This window comes from Centruroides vittatus, unplaced genomic scaffold (genome assembly GCF_030686945.1).
Source record: "Centruroides vittatus isolate TY-2023 unplaced genomic scaffold, ASM3068694v2 contig_439, whole genome shotgun sequence".
Classification (NCBI taxonomy): Eukaryota; Metazoa; Arthropoda; class Arachnida; order Scorpiones; family Buthidae; genus Centruroides; species Centruroides vittatus.
The window spans coordinates 2,982,312-3,007,278 of record NW_027122239.1 but is presented as its reverse complement, the minus strand read 5'-3'; the positions used below and the strand labels follow the sequence as shown (position 1 = coordinate 3,007,278).

Genomic DNA, 24,967 nt, shown 5'->3' with positions numbered 1-24,967 from the left:
TTATCACCAATTGTAACAGATGTCAATTTGATAATTTGCATCACCATTATATTATATTTATTACATTTCTGGAGAAAATCTGTTTTATTTTTGGCTGATGTGTAAATATATAATATAAAGAAAGCCCAAATTCTATAGTTAATGAGAAATCTAAATTTCCAGGTTACTTTTTAGGCTATATTTATTCAAGGATAGTGACCTAATTGTATACCTTTAAGCCAAGTAGATGTGCTTTAATTAATTTAAATATAATTGAAAATAATCCAGAAATTTAATTTCTGCTTCTTATTAAAGTTAACTTCTGTGGTCCCTGAGTTGAGATAATCCATTTGATTACATTGGGATGACATCAGTCATTTTTTTGGAAACTGACAAACATCATGCCATGTATATGGAACTATATAATATCTACAGGCAAATGACCATTCCAGAAGGGAGGAGATGGAGACCAGCTTTTTCTTTTAAAACCAAATTTAATGTAATTCTGGTAGATTTACATCATAAAGTTTGCATTTTGCATATTCACATGAACATTATTTTAATAGATTATTCAATAGAGGAGAGTTTCTATATCTGGTAAATTGAGATACCTTTAATCATAAAAACCTCAGTTTATCAATTTTAAAAAATGTTTAAAACTCAAGTCAAGCATAGTTTGATTATTTTTTGGATCTGAAAATGAAAATAACTTTTATCCACTTTACCTCTGGTAATTTGAACTTGTGACATGATTTCTTTTTCTTTGTTTTTGATGAGAAGTGATTTGGCAAATAATGAGAGGACTTCTATTTTTTCTTCATGATGATTTTGAAACTCCAATGTTTTTCCTGTCTTTCCTTGCTTGGAAGTTTTTCACTTCTTTTTTATCTAGAAGTTAGACTGCAATTCTATCTCTTTAGAGCAGTGATTCTCAAAGTGGGGGTTGTGAAAAATATTTGGGGGGTTGCTGAAAAATTGATGCCAGATCAATTTTTTTTCAAATATTTTATAAATTTACTATGGATTCATGTTTCGAAATTAGGCAGATTCTTGGGCGAATGGACTGACCCTGGTTGGACAAACTGCTGTTGTCATCAGTCATTGCCTTTTATTGGGGGTCCTCCCTTTTTTCTCCATTGCCCTTTTTTGGCAAGGTTGCAACACCTATGTCCAATAACAATTTTTCATCATCAAGTTCCTGGTGACACATTCAATGAATGTATCATCTTGAAAGGAAAGTGACTCCACAGAAGGACAAAATCCTATCTTTTACAATTTTAACAATTGTGGGAAAAATTATAGCAAGTTTTTAATTTCAAAATTATATTTTCACCCACAAAATTTTTGTCAAGTCCAGGCTCTCACAAATGATATTGATTTCTTAAGTGACAATTCCACACTTTTTAAATTAATTATTTATAATATGATTTGGATTTAGAGGTAAGCAATGCTGCTATCTTATAAATAAATTTAATAAATATATAAAATTACTTGTTCTGACTGATTGATTCATCATCGCCCAGGGCAAACCGCTGAACCTAAAGAGGTGAAATTTGGTACACAGTTAGGGTATGTCACGAAAACGCACACTAAGAAGGGATTTTTCGAAATTCCCCCTGGGGGAGAGGGGGAGCATTAAGCCTTAACATGAAGAACAGCTTCTACTGTGCTATTTTAGATGCGATATTTTGTTTTCAACTATGTTTAGTCTTCATTGAGTACTTAGGCGTATTAAATTAATAACATTTCAGACAGTGTTATAAATATTTTATACATTTCAATTTTTTAACCAAATGAAATGTTTAAACCATTTTTAATTCAAATTTGTTATTGCATTTTGGTTCTCTTATAGAACAATTGTAAACGTTCCAGAAAATTGTTCAAATTGAAAACAGTTTGTTTGATTCTTGGCAATTCTCATCATTCTCAGCAGTAGGTGTGATGCTATATTTATTCAAGTAGATGTGCTTTAATTAATTTAAATATAATTGAAAATAATCCAGAAATTTAATTTCTGCTTCTTATTAAAGTTAACTTCTGTGGTCCCTGAGTTGAGATAATCCATTTGATTACATTGGGATGACATCAGTCATTTTTTTGGAAACTGACAAACATCATGCCATGTATATGGAACTATATAATATCTACAGGCAATATATAACAAGGCAATTATATAACAATTACTATGGTTGTTGAAATACTGAATATAAATGATATTTACTTGCAAAATCCATGCAGTTGAAGTCACAGATAACAGATAGTTATAAATAAATAAATTGACTCAAACTCTGTTGATTTTAAAATTGTAGTGTTGTCTAAGAAATCTAGTATTATTTGATTTATTTAAAAGAAAAATGCATTTAATAATAAAGAATTTTTATAATTCATTAACAATGTTTTCTCATTCTCAAAATCAAAAAATAATAATATAATAATAGATTTTTAAAAGTTTAAGAGACTTTATCAAATTAATTGTTAAACTGATTTGTTAAATAAAAATTCATTTTGTAATTGTATTTACTTAAAATTTTTATTATTTAAAAAAATTTGATTAGATAAAACTTTGTTAATAAATTTATTGTTGTTAGTAAAATTCTGGAGGTTAAATTTAATACTGTAAACAGCTTTTTAGCTTTTTTTGTTCAATTAAATAAATTAATACAGATATAAATATTTTACTCATGTTATTTCAATTCTTAAAAATTTATTTAATTTAACACAAATAACATTTGAACTTGGCACCATATTCAAAAAGATAAAAAACAATGCTTTATTCTGGAAATCAAATTAAATTTTATTCATTTGAATAAAATTTAATTTGGTTTCCAGAATTAAGCATTTTTTTCTCATTATCATTTTTTATTTAATTTAATAAGGACAAAGATGAAATTTATGAACTTCCTTCTAGAACATAAATGATTTTTTACAAGAAGTAAAATATATATAAAAAATATAATAAAGTAATTTAATATAAAATTATGATTTTTTATTGAATAATATTTAGTATTGTATATCTTATTTGAAATGCCTGTTTTAAATAAACAAAAATGAAAACTTGCAATGGTAGTGAGTAAATTAAATTTCAAAATGTTTTGGGAATCTGTTATTCCATTACACAGACAAAAAATTAATATTGAATATTCTTATTGATTCAAATATTCTGAGATACTGTATATTTGTTAATTATGAGAGAGTAAAGATATTGAAAATATATTGTTATAAAATATTTATTTAGTTTTTCTTATCTCAGTTATATATTTCAACTGAACGTTATAAAGAAGTTTTTAGCAATAATACATATTCACTTTGATCATATTATATATTATTTTAATTATTTTTTCTGTAAAAATATTAATAAATATAAATGTCAATTAATCCAGTTTTTAAGTTTAACACCAAACAATTGTTGGGCTATATTAATGCTACTATTAACTAATGCCTACCTCTAAGCCAAATTACTTAACATTTAATTATTAATATAGTTTGATATAATTTGGCATTAAAATATTAATGCCAAACAATTGTAGAGTTATATTCCAGTATAGTTTGGCAGTCGTTTGGCTTTAATATGCAACTATTGAGTTTGGATGTTTATATTTGTATTAAAATATTAATTATTGTCAACAAATTTTCAGATTTTGATAAGAAAGATATGCTTTAGATTCGGTGTTGCTGATTTGTATAAGGCTTATTTTAATAAAAGTAAAGTAGAATCTGCTTATTATAATCACTTTGACATCACACTATATTAATAATAATCAGCTGATAACATTAAGCAAAGTAAAGAAATAAGATTATAGTTAGTGAAAATTTTGATTTTATTGGGCTGCAATTTGTTGATTTCAGCATTAAAAGGATATATATAAGATATATTAATTATTATGTGGTGTTGATGGATAGTATCATACCTAGTTAATAAAAGACCTAATTGCATGTTCATGTATGTATTTACATTTAAAAATTTCCTATGAAATTTCCCACAGAAAGCAAGTATACTAAATACATGTAACATGTATTTAGTATACTTGCTTTCTGTGATGTGATATACAATATACAATGTTGTGAAGCCCCCAATGTTTTAAGGCTTGTATAGTGTATGTGGTTTTATATCTGTACCAGAAAAAACTAATGGTACAATAAGTACCTTATGCATTCTTTGTAGACACTTTATTTTGTGGTCAAGTTGTCAGTATTTGCTAATTTTTTTCAATGCATGTATTTGTATGATGGTGTTTGGAACAGCTTTGTGTACGATGTGTGCAATTTTTTTTTTTAAATCAATGAATGTGATGGTTGTCTGTTGCAACGTATTGTCTTGTCTTTGATTATGGCATGACCATAAGTAAGTTATATTTGTGTATGTGTGTGTTTTTTTTACCATTTGATATCTGTTTGTAGTATGGTTGCAGGGTGTGACATAGTTTGTGTTTGCAAGTTTTTGATGTATTACATTTGTTATTTGGTTATGATGATGTAAGTAGTCAGTTTGTGTTAAAACCTTGCAACTCAACATGATGAGTTGTGTGTGTGTGTATTGTCTTTTAAAATTGCTTTCTGTAGTTTTTTGTATTTATGACCTGGTAATGTATGGTAATGACTTGTCCTTCTATCTCTCCAAAAAGACAGCAAGCAATTTGACACAGGTCTTTCAATGTGATTCTGACTAAGATTGTTTGAAGAAACCCCATGATTGTTATCCTAAGTGCTAAGACTGTTGATTGTATCTTTCTCTTATATCAAGTCAGTGTTGTGTATTCTTAATGGTATATTAGTATTACTAAATTATAATAATTCATTTTTAATTGAACTAAGAAATGCCAACATTTTAAACAATTGAAAACAATTAACATTTAATATTTCATGCATTCCAGTGTTTTAAATATTAAATGTTGGTTGAAACTGATAACTATAACTGATAATAAATATTATCAATTATTATGCATTACTAGTCACACATTAAGGCTGATAATGCAAAGAGACATCTTAAAAATGTCTATGTATCCAAAGATAATGATAACAAAAACAAAAAACTGATTACAGTAAACAAAAATATATTTTAACTTATGTTTTGGGATATACTGATTCTAATAATATTAAATGATTACTGATGATATCCATGATTACATTAAGCAGATTTTATTTTATTTATATGAAATAAAATCTTAGTCTTGAAATCTTACAATTTATGATGATTTTTTTTCGACATGTATTTAAAAGAATAGTTAACTTTTTATTTTGTATAGAACATTACTGAAAATGATTCCAATCTTGAGTTATCTGAAGTTGGCAAGGAACAAGAAGTTAAAGTCACAAAGCGATATAAAAAGAGAAAAGCTAAAGACAAGGATCAAAATGATTCTCAGGAAGAAAAGGAACCTAAACCAAAGAAACAAAAGAAAACTAAGTCTAAAGAGCCTAAAGAAAGGAAAACAAAACCAACCAAAGAAAGTAAAGAACCTTCAGAATCAAGTCAAACAGAAGAAGGAGATGATGTAAAAGATTTAGATGAAGGTAAATGTCTAAAAGAAGGTAAACCTAAGAAAGAGAAAAAGGAATCTAAAGGAAAGACTAACAAATTACCAACATCTAAAGAAAACAAATCAAAATCACCAAAGAAAAAGATGCCAAAGTAAGTTAATAATTTATTGTTTTATTAAACTCTTTATTTATATTTGCTAACATTTTATAATAATATGTTTTGAAATAACACTATTTTTTCATCTCATGTTTTCTGTTTGCATTATTTTATTTTAGATAAAATTTGTGTATTTTATATTTATATTAACAAAATAAATGAGGATAAATAAAGGAAATCTGTGAAAAACAAAATTATTAATGAAAATGAATTACAAAAAATTCTTGCTAACCTGTCAAAACAGTCCAGCATTTGTTAAAACTATCATCATCTAACTTTTAGACCTATTCCAAAGGTCTTCATCAGGAATACTGGAATATTATTTAATTTTCATTTTGAATCAAAAATAACTGTTAATTAGAAAATGAATTAATTTTGAATATAATGATTCATTCATAAAAATGTAAATTTGTTGTATATTTTTAAATTATATATAAGATATAAATATTTTTATCCATATTGTTAGGCTAAGTTTTTCAAATAAGAAATTTAATAATTAGAATGAACTAATAATTTAGAACTTTCCAGAAGATACAAATGGTAGGGAAAAAACCTAAGATCATTAACAAGCTAACATATTTAGACTATAGTTTGTAGTTATTGTTGAATAAATATTCTCTAAATTTGAAATGAAAAAATAATTGATTAGTTTTTTTTTTTTTTTTGTTTGTTTTGCATATAAATAGTTGTGAAATTTTCAAGATTATTCCTTAATTATTTGAACCAAAGTGAAGTTTTATATAATTATTCTATTGAAACCTTCAAATATTAAGAGTCAAGATTTCTGAACTACTTACATGTCACTTATGTAAAATCTGACCCAATTGTATACTTAGACAAGGGAAAAAATCCAGACAAAATATCTCAGGCTTTAGCTAACAGCCAATAATTTTTAATTAACTTGAAAATGCTATAATTTGAAAGTTGATAGAATGCAATAAAATATTCTAGAATCCTTTTCAATATTTGATTTTCTGCTTCTTTTAAAATGACAATGAAAGAAGATGCCTAAGAGTGTACAAATTTCACACATAACATAAAACGTTAGGAAAAAAGTTTACTATAAACCATTTTACAAAAGAAGAAATTTGAAAATGGACTAGTCTGTATGTTGCATTCTCCAATAGTTCAAGAGTGGATTACCATCACAGAGAAGAAAGGATCTGGTAAAAAAAGTGAAATTCTAACAAAAGTCAAGTTAGAAGGATTGAAGAAAATCTTTGAAGACAGTGACAAGGTTTTAATTTGATTCATAGTCCAAAAAATGAAAATTTCATGTAGTTGACTCTATGAGGTTTGAAAACAAAAACACATTAAGTATTGAAAGAAACACACAATTCCAGACAGAACAGATATGCAGAAATCACTGGCAAAGACAAAGTGCAGAAGATTATTGTAGAAATTATCTGAAAAGTTCTTTATTTTGAATGATGAATTTTTCTCAATCTCTCTCACTTGAAGTTAAATGGTAATGGTGGATTTTATACCAGGATATCTTCTCTATACTGTCAATATAAAGTTTTCAAGAAAAAGAAATTTAAGGACAAAGTTTTGGTTTGGATTACATTGGAACTAAAAGGACTGAGTTAAGCCCAAATTAGAAATTCAAGGTTTACTATCAATACCCAGCAATATTTAAATGAATACATATGGCATTGTCTGCTTCCTTACACTTAAAAGAATTAATCTCAAGAAGAATGTCTTCTGGCTAGATCAAGCACATTTCCACTATGACAAAACCATAGTGGATTACAAGTGACAAGAAAACATTAACTTTGTCAAAAAGGAAAACAACCCTGAAAATGTGGTAGAAATTAGGCCAATTGAGGATTTTGAGGCAGTTCTCAAAGAAGCTGTTTACAAAAAAGGATGGAAGGCAAAAAGTATGAATCAACTGATCAATCACACAAAGTACAGTCTAAAAAATGGGAACCAAAGTCTTGTATATAAACTTACATTGCACACCTGAAGTTGAATCAACCATGTTCAACAATAGGACTTGTAGAATTACAAAAATAAAGGATCATATACAGGCTTTCATTGCCTTTAAAATGACTATTTAGTTTGTAGTTTCCCCCAGACAAACTAGGGAGGAAAAACTATGAACTAAATTACACAAACTTGTGTGGATTTTTTCCCAGACATCCATTATCACCTTGTTTACAGAATTAGTTATTTGCATGTATAGTTGTTGAAACATATTTTAAAAATTGTTTTTAGAGAATGCAATCATAAAACTTTAAAGTTGTATTTGATTTTATGGTTTTGTTTTAACATGTTAATTCAGCAGAAATTAGCACTAAACATATGAAATAATACATATTCTGAATTAAACTGTTTTGAGTTCAAAATTTTAAAATGTTTTTCAAGCATATATTGAAATTTATATATAATATTTATATGTTTTTGTTTTCTACTACTTTAATTAGGATTGCATTGAAATTTGGAAAGAAAAAGAAACGAAAACGTTTAGGATCTTCAGAAAATTCTGATTTAGAAGTAACTCCTCCACCTTCACCTGCTGATGGAGAAGGTGGTATTCAGGTATAACATTTGATATTATATAATTATATAAATAATTCCTGGTAATTACTTTTCAAATTGATAGTCATTTGAATTATTGTGGAACATTTAATAATAATAATAACAACTCCTCTCCCATTGTCATCACCTGGTTGTGGTGGGAAAGCCTAGTAATTTTACTGATCCATAGGACAATGCAGGCTGGAGCACAAGCTCCTGGTAGGGACACCCACGCCAGTAAGGTCTATGGGGAGAAATAAAGCTAAGAGTGACTACACCCACATTTTGTGGAGATATTTATCATGGTAGTAACCAGATCAAAGTGTGATACCAGCTCAGACAGCACCCAGGTTAACAAGGCTGGGTAACAATAGTCTGATTGGCTTTAGAACTATTGTTTGTTTAAGAGTGTATGTTTGCATCTTGCTTACCATTAAATTGTTTACTTTATTTATTTTTTCCAACACTTGGTGCAATTTAATCTAATAAGATCTTGTGTAAAAAAAATATGTACACTCAAACCTGTTTTTGTGCGGTGGATAGGGACCGCATAAAAGAAAATGCATTACAAAAAATTGCACGAAACTTCATGAGTAGCTATAAAAAACAAGTTCTGGCAACACGATTAAAAAGTGTTTGTTTTATGCGGTGAATAGAGACTGCATAAAAAAGTCTCGCATAGGAAATAACTAGGAATTGCTTTTTTAACTCCTTGGGCCTTTTTTTGCAATTCCTAATGGGGGAAAAATCTTCTAAGAATTTTATTTTTTATATTAATTAATTATTTCCACTTAAATACAAATCTAACATTAAAAATAATTCCTGCAAAATAAACACCCTCCCAAAAAGTGGTCTTACAGAAAAACTATATAAAAAGTTAAAAATAATCGTTAAAAAATGATTTTATTTGATAAATATAGCTGCAGGAATTGTTATTCTTTCATTTAACCAGGTGTGATATTTCACACCTTCAGTCTACATTTAACACAATATTTCTGGTTTTTATGCTATTAGAATAGGAGGGGACAGAAAAGAAGGTGAGAAAAAAATTTTACAGAATAAAAAATGAAAAAATCTGCTGATGTCATAGAAAACATCCAATAGAGTTTTAAAAAATTTTACAGAAGTCAAGTATGTTCCAATTTGATTGAAATTTTTATATACTGCACAAAAACAGGTTTGAGTGTAATTGGTTAATTTTATATTATGAACTTTTCATTATTTAACTAATAATTGTTAATTTATAGTAAATTAGATATTATTCATACAAAAAAAAATACTTGCAATAAAAGGATGTACTCAATGTAATGTCATTATTTTTTTAGTATCTTAAAAAAGTGGCAAAACAAAACAGGCAGGTAGTGCCACTGTGCTAAAAAATGCAAAAATAAAATTAAAAAAAGCTAAAAAAAGTAATGTATTGAATAGAAAGAAGAAAGTTTTTTTTTATAAAAAGTAAACATTACTTAAAAATTATATAAAATAATTTTTCATACAAAATATAAATTTTGTATAACAAAGTACAGTATATTAATTAAGATATCTAACATATTACAGTAGTATAGGAAATTAATGGTGCACAATTTGAAATTTTTGCATTTCTAATAATTTATATTTTCTAATTAGAAACGTCGTTCTGCTAGAAATACAAAGAGGAAGAAATATACAGATGATATTGATTTGCATTTAACTGATGATGATGGAAATGATTCAGATGTTGAAAGAGCAATTAAACAAAGCACAGAAGGAAAAGCAGTTCAAGTTATGATGGTAACTTATTAAAATATTCAAAAACACTTGATTTATTTAATGCCTTTATTTGTAATCCCTCATCAAAAATTAGTATGAATCAATTAATGTTGATCATAAAATTAATGAAATCAGATTGTAATAAATTTCTAAATGTTATATATTTTAAGTATTTATAAATATATTTACATTAATAGGAGTTTTTTTAAATTATAGGATATCAATGTTGAAGATTTTATGGTGGTAGAAAAAATTCTCTCTATGAGAATACGGACAATTCAAAAAGAGGTAAATATAACAATTTATTTTCATTTTGATGATCTAAATAATAACATGAAATTGATAAATTTAAATAAATCTGATAAACATCATTATGATCAAGGTTTTATCAAAAGATCAGTTATAATTTATTTTTAAAGTATAAAAATTCACATAAAATTTTACAACTTTTCATTAAATAATTTAATACTATATAATAAACAACTTGTTAAGTTCAAGGATCAGTAAAATGAAAAAATTCTATGAATTACTAAGTTTTTTAGTTTTACTAAGTTTGGTCTAATTTTTTAAATCTGTGTGGGTATTGCCAACATTTGGAACATATGGGCATTCATAACAATCGATCTTAAACATGTTTTGAATACATATGGAAACATAATTAAATTAGAAGTAAACTATTAAAAGTTAATCATCATTGAACAAAGTTTTAATTTAAGGTTGCCTGTGGACCATCTGTCCATCATCAAAAACCACAGGTTGAGAACACTGTTATATACTATTAGCATTGTTAGAAACTTATGTGAATTTTTAGTATTATTAATATCTTATAAATTATCATTATTTAATGTTATAAGAATATATATTATTTTATAACATGGCATATAAGCTAGTTTTTCAGTCTGGAAAAAACTTTTCAAAACCATAGGTTGAAAAAAGATAAGAATTATTTTTTGGACAAACAACTAGAAAATTAATATTTAATTTCAACAAATCTGAACAGAACAGATTATTAAAAGAAAAAATATTCTGTTATGATTATTATTTGAACATATTTAAATAAAAATTTCATATATCAAATTTAAATACAGTAAAATCTCAAAATCTGAAATTTGAAGGGACAAAAAACTGGCTAGTTTGAGTTGTAGAGTTCTTCGTATGGAGGTATATGAAAAATAGAAAGATTTATTCAGACACAAAGTGCAAAGCACTAGAATAAGGGATTTAAATCTGTGATATACCAAGATCATAATATTTATTTAAATCATTATTAGAACATCAGACTGTAATAATAATTTAAATAAGTATCATGAATTTAGATATATCACAAAATTTATTTTATATGCTACACTGAATTTATTCAGAAATAAAATTTTGCATGATACATTACATCAATTTTTAGTATTTCATTAGATCTGGTTGATTTTTCAATAGCTGGCAACCAGCTCATGAACAATGGGTGTGTTTTCTGGTAAAGTGGCTTTAATACAGCTGGATAAGCAAGCGAATGACATAGCCTGTTTTATTTGAAGCAGATTGTCACTGGCTTACTTAGCTAGCTGCATTAAAGTCACAATACCAATGTACTGAAAAGATTTGCAAAGATAACAGGCTGGCCAGAAATTATTGAATTTGACTTAATGAAAGACAAAATTGTTTAACTTTAGGAATAGAAAAATACATTACATTATATAATGTGTTTGCTGGGACTGACAATCCAGTTCAATTTAAGGAGGAATTTGAGATTAAATGTTTTGATTGTGTATGATTCTTAAAGAAATTGTCAGAATCTCAGATATCTTTTATTCAGGATAAAATTATTATGTGAATTAACAATTTCCATGGAGTCAGGAGGCGCTCTGCATTTCTCAATTGAGAAGAAATTATTAAGGATATCTTGTATTTCTTAAATGCTTTGTTTAAACCTATTATTTTATGATTTATTATTTTTTAAAAAACAGAAAATTTTCATAATGGAAAGTCACATAAAAAAGAAAAGTCAGCAAACATTAAAACAATGATTTATGCAAAAATATCCCAAATGACCTATACCTTCTATACCTACAAATGGTTTGTTTACAAACTTTTTATTAAGTGGAGTACTCAGTCTGTGTGTAACAAGAAAAAAATGAATTGTTATAAACAAAAAAATGAGGAAAATTTAGACTTTCAGCCATATTTTGAATAAAACAAGTTCATGAACTCTTTTAGTGTAAGAGACTGGATTATCTTAGGTACTTTCCACATAACTGTGTGGGTAGCTCTGAGGTAGGACCTTGTTCTACCTCTTTTCATCAGCAACAGGTTGGCGAAACCTGCCCACTTCTCAGAGGAAGGGCGGGTTAACGTTCTATGATCCTGTGGGATCGGGATTCTTTTTGTCAGGTTGAGTAGAGGAGGAGAGAGGGGTCGTCGGTAAGGCATAGGCAATAAATGAGTAAATAACACCACTTAACAATGAAACAAAGATTTATTAGATAACAAACAGATGATTACAATATCTAACATTGAGAATCTATCAATTTTGTTCTCTAGCTTTCTACTACACGTAGGGGGCTGAGAGAGAGTTTACATGAATTGTTATCATACCTCTCTGATGATTCCACGGAGGTTTGATTTTGTTCCTACTTAATTATTTGCACGAAGTTATAAAAATCATGACTGAGACACAGATCACTCTTAATAAAATGGTGCTCGGAGATACGGCCTCTCGGTAGGCTCTTCTGAAAGTTCCTGGATGTTGTTGGGTTGGTGGTTGATGAGAGACTCTCCTGAAGGGGGGAAGAAGCCAGCTCTTATAGATTTGTTCTGGGAAAATACGTCAGGTGATTAATTGTTTTTGGAGGTAAAGGTTATTGTAGCAGGTGTGGAGGTTAAAGATGTACCCAGGACCAAAATAAAGTGACGAAACGGAACGTTAATTGTCTTGCAGTATAAGAATGAGACCTGGATGGGTGAATGTTTACATTCAAAAAGGAGGGTTGTATATTTTCCCAGTGAAGTTGTTTTTTTTTTTCCCTCAAATTCTTTAAGCAATAGGAAGGGAAATAATTAGAAAAAATTATCTATAAAAATTCCGGATCTCACAACTGTGAAAAGAATTAAATTTCAGTCTTACAAAGTAAAGATTGTATATGAGCTTATTATTTATCTATTTGGAGTTTCAGATGTTATCTTTTGAATCCATAGTAGTAAATACCTTTGTGATCAAAAAGTATTGGAAGTGGTTCAATAAAATGTGAGATTTGAATTTATTTATTAGATTTTTTTTTTCATTCCCTTCAAAGTAATATCCTCCTACTGAAATACACTTATGCCAATGTTTTTTCTAATCTTCAAAGCATGCTTTAAAACCATTCTTTGTGAAAACCTTCAAAACTCACTGAAAATTTTGTTTCATAGTATCACTCAATTCAAAATGATGACCACAAAGTGGAAATTTTAATTAAAAAAAATAGGAAAAAGTTACGTAGTGTCGTATCAGGTGAATATGGAGTTTGTGGGACTGTATTTATTGAAATTTTGGCCAAAAATTCATGAACCACAATAGCATTGTGAGCATGTGCATTATTGTGGTACAAAATTCATGAGTTTTCTTGCCACAAATCAAATTGTTGTCTATGAATTGCTTCAAGGAAATGATGTAAAACACTTAAATAACAATCTTTGTTGGCAGTTTGGCTAGTTGGAAGGAATTTGTGATGCACAACACCACAATTGAAGAAAACAGTTAGCACAACCTTGATTTTTGACTGACTTTGGTCTTTTCAGTCTTTCTTCATCTTTTGAGCACCATTTACTTGATTGTTGAACTGTTTTGCTGTTAAAAGATCCATGTTTCATCATCTGTAATGATGTGTTTTAAGAATTATTCACCTCAAGAAAGCATTTCCTTGTCTACTTGAACATAATTGGTTTTAGAAAAAATTCAACTTTTTAGGCATGACTCAAGAAGTGACATGCCACAATCCCAAATGATGTTTTAAAATTGCTTGACAAGATCCAAATGATACTGGAATGTGTTTAATAATGTTTGTAATTGTTTAAACAATGATTATTGAGCATCGAATCTATAACTTGAGCAAAACATTGTTCATCAGTTGAAGTGGATGGTCTTCCAGAGTGTGGTTCATCTTTGACATGTTTTTGCCATTCTTGAACATCTTTTACTAGTTGAAAACTTGTTTTTGATGGATTATTGTCATTAAAGGCACTTTGCAACATGTTTTTGTAGCAATAATTCCATTGTGAAAACAAAATTTAATGCATTTCTTTGCTTAATTACACTTGATATTTTGAAAAATTGCTGGTACAAAAATTCTTTACATACAAAACAAGAAGTTATTTAAAAAATATTTTAATGTATACTGAATACTTTAATTCTTGCAGTATCTTTGAAAAATTTTCATTTATTAAATTTTATTCATATAATATAGGATACTAATAGAAAAACGGTATAAGCTAATTTTATACTACTATGTTTTACCAAAATGAATTAACATTTAGCATGATAGATTACTTTTACAACTTTATATATTGTACAGATATATTCAAAATATACTGATTTTCTTCTAGCCTGAAAATGTTAGTGAAGAAGAAGGTAGTCAGTTAACATCTGAATCTGTTGACATTGAAGAGTTCTTTGTGAAATACAAGAGTCTGTGAGTAATTTTTATACATAAAAATAATACGTATTATAAGAATTTCTATTTATAGCATTTAAGCTTATGTTAAAGAATTATATTAAAAATTTTTATCAGGAAAAATGTAAATAAAGTGAAAATTTCTTTTGTATCTTCATTGTGCATTTTGTCTTGATTACTGTACTGTACAGTACATTGTTTAGTTTGACATTGTGACTATGTGATGCACCTCACTGAGTAATTTTTTACTTAACATATTGATATTATTATTTGAGAAAAAATGTCTATTAATTCTATATTTTCGGATAAATTTTTGTTCTTAGTTGCTAAAACTATGTTTTTTTTTTTTTTTATTTCTTTGTACTTAATATTTGTGAGTAGAGTTTTTATTTTTAATATGGTATTTATTATAATATTACTGACAAATATTAAGTATATATAATAACATACTTAAGTATAATAATATTTTAATAGTGTATATATATACTATTAAAATATTAAAATATGGTATTTATTTTTATTATTCAAAAATTTGTTTATAAAAATGAAATATCTGTTTTATATATTTTAAATTTGCTTTTTTAATAAATTTATTTCAAATATAGAAAATTTGTAAACTGAAAAATTACATACTGAACCAAGTAGTGTCAGATTTTTATTCTAAAAATCAGTTCAATATGTTTATTGTGATTTATTAATAAGAACTTCATTGAAAAACTTGGTTTTTTTAAAGTTATATATTAAATTTTAACTATATGTATTTGTAAACTCATTATATACAATTCTCTATAATTTTTAAGATTATAAGCACTTTTTAATTTTATGCATTTACAATAAATTTATAGTGTTCATAATTGCCAAGGCATATGTGCATTTAAAACTTCTAATAAAGATACCCTAGATAATTTATATAATTAACCTAAATTCCTTTAATGTTCGATTAAAAGAATATTTCTATATATCATTTATGACATAATTTCAGTCACAAATTTAAGCAAAGTCTAGATTATGAATTAGTCATGTATAGAAGTAAAATTGTTATAAAAATAATGGAGAAATATATTTATGCATTCACTTAAAACATTTTTATAATGTTTTAATTAATATTTTTTACTATACTGAAATAACAATCTGCATGAATAGCATCCATTATATAATATAAATTTATAAAAGTGTTAAATGTCAAATAAAGTGCAGAGTAAGATAACATCAATTATTTAATTGAAGGCTAAAACATCTAAAGTGATTATACAAATACTAATAGTTAATGCATCATTCAAATGCAGTTATATATGTAACTGTGCCTATTGCATTTGCCTACTCAATGCATCTAATTAATTAGTGTGCTGAACTTCATAACAAGTCCAATATAGCAAACATATTAATCAACAGTGTAATGTAGTACACAAATAGTGAGTGACAGTCGTCATCTTTACTTTTATTTAAAATGGAAAAAATGAATGTTGTATGGCAAAATGTCAGTTTATTGTTGTTGTAATCTGGATTTCAGTTCAATTCAGATGCCATAATTTATTGTAGATAATATAGATTTGGCACCATTTCCATTAAGTCATTTATTGTAACTGATTCCCTAAATTTATATAATGGTATTGTTCATATATATTGTGTAATATTAAAAAAAAATTGTTGTGGTCAGTTATATAGCCTTGATGTATTGCTGTGTCGTATGTTCTAATCTGTCATGTGTATATATATATTGCAATTTTGAATTATTCCACTATTTTATTTTTTTAAATACATTTAATTTAATTTTAATAATTAGGTCCTACTTGCATTGTGAATGGAAAACTCAAGAAGAATTAGAAAGAAATGATAAAAGAGTTTCTCAAAAGATTAAAAGATTTAAGCAGAAACGAGAGAATTTGAGCAATTTCTTTGATTTTGTAAGTATTTTACTTAACAATTTGTTTTATTTGAATACATGTCAAAAATATAAAAGATTTACAGAAGCTTACAGTTTAAGTTAAAGACAGTGATTAAAACATATGCATATTATCAGTTTCTTAGAAAAAGAGTTCTCCATATCAGTGCTGCTACTAGATTTTCTCCATAATTTCCAGTTTGAGTTTATCACATTTCCCTCCAATTCTCACCATACTCCACCTGCACAGAAATCCATATAAATCCTGAAATATTCAAATTAGTCCATCATGCATCTAATTGAACAAAGTTTTTTACAATTTTATATAGAATGTTTTCTCTGATTTTGTTTAAAAACATAATTTTTGTTTTATTTCATAAAATATCTGCAAATACCTGCACTTTTCCTCACAGGAACCAAATTTCCTGCAATTGGAGAAATTTCCTGTTGTAACAGCTCTGTCTGCCATATATAGTAACTGTCATTGCTAGAAAAATTAATTTATTCAAATTTCTATTAATTATTTTTATTTTTGAAATAACGAATTTTTGCATTTTTGACATTATCAACTTTATGTTATGTTAATACATTGGCTGTAAATACTATAAATTTTATTTGAGTGTAATTATTTAATTATTATTTTATTTAAAAACATTTTGTTTAACAAAGTTTCTAATATGAAAATTTCATGTATTTTTACAGCTTGAAGAAGAAGCATTTAATCCCGATTATGTTGAAGTTGATCGTGTGTTAGATGTTTCTGAAACAGTGGAATTAATACAGCCAAATACTCTTGAAACAGATATGACAATAACTGAAGACAAAAAGGAAAATTCAAATTCCTCAGAAAATAATGAAGAAGTGAAAGAAATTAACAAAGATTTCATAGAAAGTACATTAATTGAAAAAGAAGGAAGTACTGATACTAATGAAACTATAAAAGCAGATTCAGAATTAACTATGGATACTAAACCAGATTTTAATGTAGAAGAACAAAGCGAAGCTTGTGAGAAATTAGATGTTAAGAATGAAAGTAATGAAGAAAGTGAGAATAAAAATGTAGAAAGTGAAAAAGTTCAAGATAGTGAGGAAAATAAATTGAAAAGAATTGCTAGACATTATTTAGTCAAATGGAGAGGTTTGCCATATGAAGAAAGTACGTGGGAATTGGAAGAGGATGTAGATGCTAACAAAATTGTACAGTTTCATCGTTTTAAGGATCCACCTCCTAAAGAAAAATGGAAAGTATGTTGCATATAGTATAAGCTTTTCTTATATTTTATTCAAGCAAGATTTTTTCAGTTTAGTAAATTTGTGAAAATAGTTTTCTAGAATCCAGTACATTAATATTTGAAGATAAATCAAAAGAATTGAAAAAAATTGGCAACATTTAAAAAAGTCTTGCTTCTCTTGCTATTATTAAGTTTTGTAATAAGATTTATAGAATGAAATATATTTATTTGTAGTAGTGGTTCCTCTTATATAACTTGAACATCTAATTTAACTGAGATTCTATTTAAAACTTTACCTAATTCTCAGTTTCAAAACAAATACAGTTTAACCCGATTATAATGTCATCGGATGTAATGACTACCCTAATATAACGTCAAATTTTTATCGGTTCCATGATTTTACTATACTATATAATATTAAAAAACCCACTTGTAATGACATAAAACCATGTTTTAACATCATATTTAAAGCACTCCCAGATTAACAAAATTAGATTACAAATTTTATTTAACAAAGAAAATATGTGTATTACGTGTTCAGTTTCTAGTATTAGAGTCCTAGAGTTCCTAGAACGACTATCGGTGGTACTCTCATCACCTGACTTCGGTGGGGTAAGGTTCATCACATTTTTAAACGATGTGACAATTGGGTTAGTTCGCATAGTTACTTGTGTTGTACAGTAGTTTAGCACCAAATCAGTTGAAATGGCTAGCTTAAAAAGAAAAGCGTTAACGTTAGACTGCAAAGTAGAAATAATTAAAGCAGTTGAAAGTGGAAGAAAAAAGGCAGATGTATGCAGAGACTTTGGTTTAGCAAATTCTATAGTGTGCACAATAATAAAAAAACAGACAAAATTTTGAAAAGTTTTCAAGATGGCAAGGGACGAGTGAAAAAATTTAAGTTATGTGAAAAAGCCAATATTGATGCCGCTCTAATTAAGTGGTTTAACCAATGCAGAAGTTCCAACTTACCACTAAATGAACTGATACTAATGGAAAAAGTAGAAGAATTTGGATGACTATTAGGCGATACTAACTTTAAATGTTCTAATGAATGGCTAGATCATTTTAAACAAAGACAGGGCATAAGTTTTGGGAAAGTGTGTGGAGAAGCAAACAGTGTAAATTTATTGGATGTTAAAAACTGGTTAAGAGATGTGTGGCCGAAATTAAGGAGGAAATATGCAGATGAAGACATTTATAATGCAGATGAAACTGGGATATTTTACAAACTTTTACCAGATAAAACATTTAAATTTAAAAACAAAAAGTGTGTTGGTGGAAAACTTGCGAAAGATAGGATAACAGCTTTTGTTTGCGCTAATATGACTGGTACAGACAAAAGAAAACTTCTTGTAATAGGAAAATCAAAAAATCCAAGATGTTTTAAAAACATAAAAACACTACCAGTAAATTACAAAGCCAACAAAAAGTAATGGATGACGTCTGAGATTTTTGAAGAAGAAATTCGAAAATGGGATAGAGAACTTATTGGTAAATGAAAAAAAGTTTTACTCCTTATCGATAATTGCCCAGCATAGCCAATTTAAGAAAATTTAAAGAGCATTAAACTTGTATTCCTTCCTCCAAATTGTACTAGTGTACTTCAGCCAATGGATCAAGGAATTATAAGAAGCCTTAAATCTCATTTCAGAAAAATTCTTTTACAAAAAATTATTACAAATATGGAAGATGATGATAAAATGGCAATTTCTTTATTAGATGCAGTTGATTTTTGGAAAAATCTTGGTGTGAGGTTAGTTTGCTAACAATAGCAAATTGTTTTCGCCATGCAAAATTGTGTAATAGTGATTACATTTACATTTATAAATGAGGACGACGACATTCCTCTATCAGAATTAATTAAAACACTTCAAAGTTCAGAAAACGGAAAATTTTTGTCATCTGCTGCTACTGAATATGAGAGTGTAGATGAAGATTTAATAACATCCAGATTTTATACAGATGCAGATATTGTTGAACAAATTAAATCTTCAGATGAAAAAAATGTGGATGATGATGATGATGATGATGAAACATCAGACAGAGAAATTGCAGTGCCATCAACCAGGAAAGTGTGTAATGCAATAAGATTATTGAAAATGTTTTATAGGTCTCAGAAAACTTCATCAGAAATAATGAACAAAGTTTATGATTTAGAAAATGACATTGATAAACAATTTTTAGGTAAAAACCGCCTACAATCTAAAATAACTGACTTTTTTTAAGTGAACATTGTTATTGTGTCTTTTTAATTGGCATACTTTAGTTTAACCTTTTGGTTGCCTTTTAATTTGACATTATTCTCAAAACCAGAAGTGCCGCCATTATCAATACTTAAGACAAATAGAAATTTCTTACAAAAGGTATTTTTTGAAATTTTTAATTACATCAATGTAAACTTAGACATAATAATGTAAAAAAAAAGTTGATTTAAACATTTAATTTGCACTTTTATTATTACTATTCTAAATTATTATTGCTATAATAGATATGATATACTATTACCATTAAGAAATAATTTTACAGTAATACATATGATGTTAAATTAGAATTGATTTTATAATAGATTCTTAAACATACTTGGTACTTTTTATGGGATTGAAATGATGACCCTTCAGATAATGACACTCGGTTATAACGTGAAAAAATTGCCGGTCTCATGGATGACATTATAATCGGGTTAAACTGTATGTATTGAACTTTTAATTGCTGTAAAAACCTGTATAAACTGGAATCACACAGTACTGAATGTTTTCTGGTTTGCAGGTTTCTGCTTCAAACAAGTTGTTTTGATATTGAAAATTACTCCATTCTGATGAATTTTTTTCTGTTCAGACAGATTTCTGTTTTGCGTAGGTTCCATTTTAGACAGGTTTTACTGTATTTATTTAATATTAACCAATAGAAGTTGTTAGTCAAATCATTAAGAAATAATAGTTTCAACAATTTTTGATAGAATTAGAAATGAAAATTTGAGTAAATTAAAAAAAAGAAGCTATTTTATAAATTTATAATAGCTAGAACAAAAAACAAAATCTGAATTATGCTTTGAATAAACTTAAAGTTTGACATGAATTAAAAGAATAGGAAGGAATAGATTGGTTTTAGAGAATTAAGCATTGGAGAAAAAATAAAATTTTTTGCAGTGAAATTAAACTAATTAGTGGCTGAAAGGGGAACATAAATAATAGACAGATAAAAATATTTTTGAAAGAATTATGATAAATTGCAGAAACAATGAAATGTATATTACTTTTCCTATCAAAACAATACTAAACAGAGGATTATTTCCCTGAAGGAATGTATTAATCTAATAATAATAATAAATAAGCTTTATTTATAATAGGCATATGCCTGTTACAAGAGGGTGATTTGGTTATATTATTACAAAATATTTGAGAATACAAATTACATAGAAACAATCAAAACAAAATAATCAAAAAATGGTCTTTTGCAGTTTTCATAAAAAAAGAAACATTAATATAAATATACTCATAACTCCGTTTGTACTTAACAAAGAACTAGTTACAAAGATGATATATTTAGTTGACTAGTGACAAAATATTTTTGTGCGTAGTTATATACACTGGACGACAAAAAAAATAACGCACCATGAAGGACTTGTTGGATTTGAAAAAAATTGGTATGTTGCATCATCATAGCTAGATATGTAAATGATTAGCTTTTGGGATCAGGTTCTTGTGTTGTATCGCCACCAGAGGGTAGAAAAGTGCTTCCTCTGTCTGGTATAAAGGTGCACGCTGTGACGACTTGTGCATATGTCCTGCACTTGTGTTGATGGTTGTGACTTTGTTGAGTGACAGACATGCCTCTATGACACATTCGACGGCCTTACACTCAGTTAAGTGAGTTTGAGAGAGGTTGCATCATTGGATTGAGAGGAGGAGTATGGTCATATCGCCGGATTGGCTGCCATCTGAACCATTCTGATGGAACTGTTAGGGTGTGTTATGAGCAGTGGGGATGTAGGGGAAAGCATGAATGACAAACAGGCTCCGGGCGCTATCGACAGACCACCAGGCGGGAGGATCATCTCATTGTACGTCAAGCACAGATAGTGCCTACAGCTTCGTCGTCTACCATTCATGCAGCAGTGGCACTTGCGTTACAAAACTGTGTATCCAGCTGCACCATTTCCAGGTGCTTAGTAGAAGGCGGATTGGTCTCCCGACGGCCAGTATGTGTTCTACCATTAACAGCCACTCACCAATGCCTCCATCTGCAGTGCTGTCTTGCACGACAGTCATGGACAGCTACCGACTGGCAGCATATTGTCTTCAGCGACGAATCCCGCTTTTGTTTGGGGGCTCACGATGGCTGTGTGAGGGTATGGTGGCTCGCTGGTCAAGGCGTCTATACTGTGGAGCGGCACACAGGCCCAACCCCTGGTGTTATGGTGTGGGGAGCCGTAACATACAACAGTAGGACACCTCTAGTTGTCATGCGTACTACCCTCACAGCCCAACGATATGTGCAATACAACCTCCGGCCACATGTGTTGCCCCTCATGGCAGGGTTCCGACAGGCATATTCCAGCAGAATAATGCCCAGCCACACACTGCAGCGGTCTCCCAAGCATGCCTACATAACATTGCCACACTTCCTTGGCCTGCACGGTCTCCAGATTTATCATTAATCGAACATGTGTGGGACTACCTGGGACGCCAGCTGTGACAGTCGCAGGATCTGATGCATCTTGAGTCCCAGTTGCATCACGCATGGACAGATATGCCACAGAACATTATATGGAACCTTTATGCCTCCATGCCGAGGCGTATCACAGCTTATATCCACACTAGAGGCGGCCCAACGGGATATTAGTGCCTGCACTGTATTGAACATTACTGCACAATAAAGTATGTTTTTGCTTTATGGTTGCAATCATATACCTGTCTAGCTATGACAATGTCACATACCAATTTTTGTTCAAATCCAACAAGTCCTTCCTGGTGCGTTATTTTTTTTGTCGTCCAGTGTATATTCATAATTACTTTTTGCTCTGTGAAAAAAAAGATACATGGAATTTTCATTATTCATGAAGCCCAATACTTCAAGATTATATCGTTTTCGTAATTCTTGTGCCTTGTTACAAGTACAAAATAAATGAATTTTAGACAAAGCCTTGTCACAACTAATACAGTATAATTTAGAAAATTGATAAATATTATTATTAATAATTATAATCTCTCTATTCAATCTTAATTGGATAAAAAAAATTTTAACATTAAAAGACAATTCCGTATCCATATAAACATTAATGTTTGGGTAATCTAAAATTATGTTATAACAAGCAGAATTAATACAATTCCTTACATCATAAATGTCGTGAGATAAAGATATTTCTAAGGTGTTCTAAATTAATTGAGTACTGTGTATTTCACATAAATCGAATTTTTCCATAAACAGATCTATCGAAAAACCAAACATATTAAATAAAGTTGACAATTGGCAAATCAAATTTTTACTTGACTTATTGACAGAAGATTTTTGGTGTAATAGTCTCAAAAATAAAGCTGGAAGCACCTTGTTATCTCTCAATCGACTGAGAAATTTAATGTAGCCTTTAATAAAATACAGACCCAATATAAATCTGTTCAATTCTAGACAGAGTCCGAACTAGGGATATTATGATCTAGAGCAGTGATTCTCAAAGTGGGGGTCGTGAAAAATATTTGGGGGGTCGCTGAAAAATCGATGCCAGATCAATATTTTTCAAATATTTTATAAATTTACTATGGATTCATGTTTAGAAATAATAGAAATAAAAAATATATAAAAGAACTTTTACTTAAATAAATTGCATATATAAATAATAAAACAATATAAATATTTAAATACGAGCCTAAATATAATAATCATAAATTTGTGCGCTATTGGGAAATCCCCCAAGTTCCACTTTCTGCCTAAACTATGATAGAACAGCATTGTCATTTGGAACGGTGTTCGCTAGCAAGTCGAGGTTGCATCTGTAAGCAAGTCGAGTTAGAAATACAGTAGAGCGTCGTATCCGAAAAACCGATCAACTGAAAGCGTTTCAGTCGGCAAATTCGAATTTCCGCTAGTGCTGTGACGCCACAATATTTGGCTATGTCTTGGGATACTCCGATATTATTTTAGTTGATATGCGTTTTTAGCTGGCAACACTGGCCATGAGAGGGACTTAAGGAAGCGCCAGTATTTGAACGAGACTTTTTTCCCATCATGAGTGGTAAGTTTTGCTTGTTTTTCTGAGGACTGTGTTGTGCTGAATCGGAACGTTTCGAGACTAGATTAACTTTCGAAATATAATGTTTTTTGTTTTTATATTTTTCAATATATTTATTTTGTTTGTGAAAAATAAAGAAATAATTTTTAAAAAATTTCGTTAGTCTTAACATTGACAAAAATTCAACGCAAAGCGACACGCAACGGAGAGAAATTTCAACATGGAATAGATTAATTAAACAAAAGAAATTATCTCCTCCTGAATTTAAATTAACCCCCCTCCCTCGGGATGTTTTTCTACACATACTCATTCTTCGGGGGTCCTTTGAAATTTTTAAGTGCAAAAGGGGGTCGCGGACCAAAAAGTTTGAGAAACACTGATCTAAAGGAAAAACTTTACGTATGAATTTATTTTGAATTATCTCTAGATTATTAAAATTAGATAGGCTTCAAATAGGAGCAGCGTACCCAAAAGTATTTAAAATAATAGACCAAAATAGTTTGAACTGGACTACACCTAAAATTAACGGCTTTTAAATCATGGATAAAGAGAGCTCACACGCACTATACCAGCATATATGATACGTACAGAGAGTTAGATTACATACGCAAAATAGCGCTTCAACATGGTTACAGAAGACAAACAGTGGATACCCTTATTAAGACCTTCCAGCCACACAACCGACGTATAAAGGAGAACGAGCAGAAAGAAAGGATGGTCCTTAGTTACATATCGTTTTTAAACCAAGTTACTAAGAAATTGGCCAGAAAAAGGAATATCTGCATAGTTCATAGACATAATCCCATGGTTTATAGGCTTTTGAGAAATGATGAGGAAAGATATAGATACGATACCCTCACAGGAGTTTACTCGATACCGTTGAGAGATAATAGATTCAACTCCGACCTAGTTTACCTAGGGGCTACCATGAGGAATTTGAAAAAAAAGGATAGAGGAACATAAATACGCAGTCAATAAAAACATTGATAGTACGGTACTTGCTGCATTCGCCAAGGAGCAGGATGTTACAGTTTATTGTGACAAGGCGGAGATTATTAAACCTACCAGATCGGCACAAGCGGTGAAACACATAGAAAA

General features: G+C 28.9%; 1 protein-coding gene across 1 annotated transcript in view; it reads left to right on the top strand.

Moving 5' to 3' along the window:
• Nucleotides 1–24,967, top strand: part of LOC136977036 (chromodomain-helicase-DNA-binding protein 7-like) — a 187,579-nt gene that overhangs the window by 78,403 nt on the left and 84,209 nt on the right. The window contains 7 exon segments of the mRNA XM_067272465.1: nt 5,223–5,608; nt 8,044–8,158; nt 9,764–9,907; nt 10,103–10,174; nt 14,459–14,544; nt 16,310–16,430; nt 17,111–17,653. Of these exon segments, the coding sequence (XP_067128566.1) occupies nt 5,223–5,608; nt 8,044–8,158; nt 9,764–9,907; nt 10,103–10,174; nt 14,459–14,544; nt 16,310–16,430; nt 17,111–17,653 (1,467 nt within the window).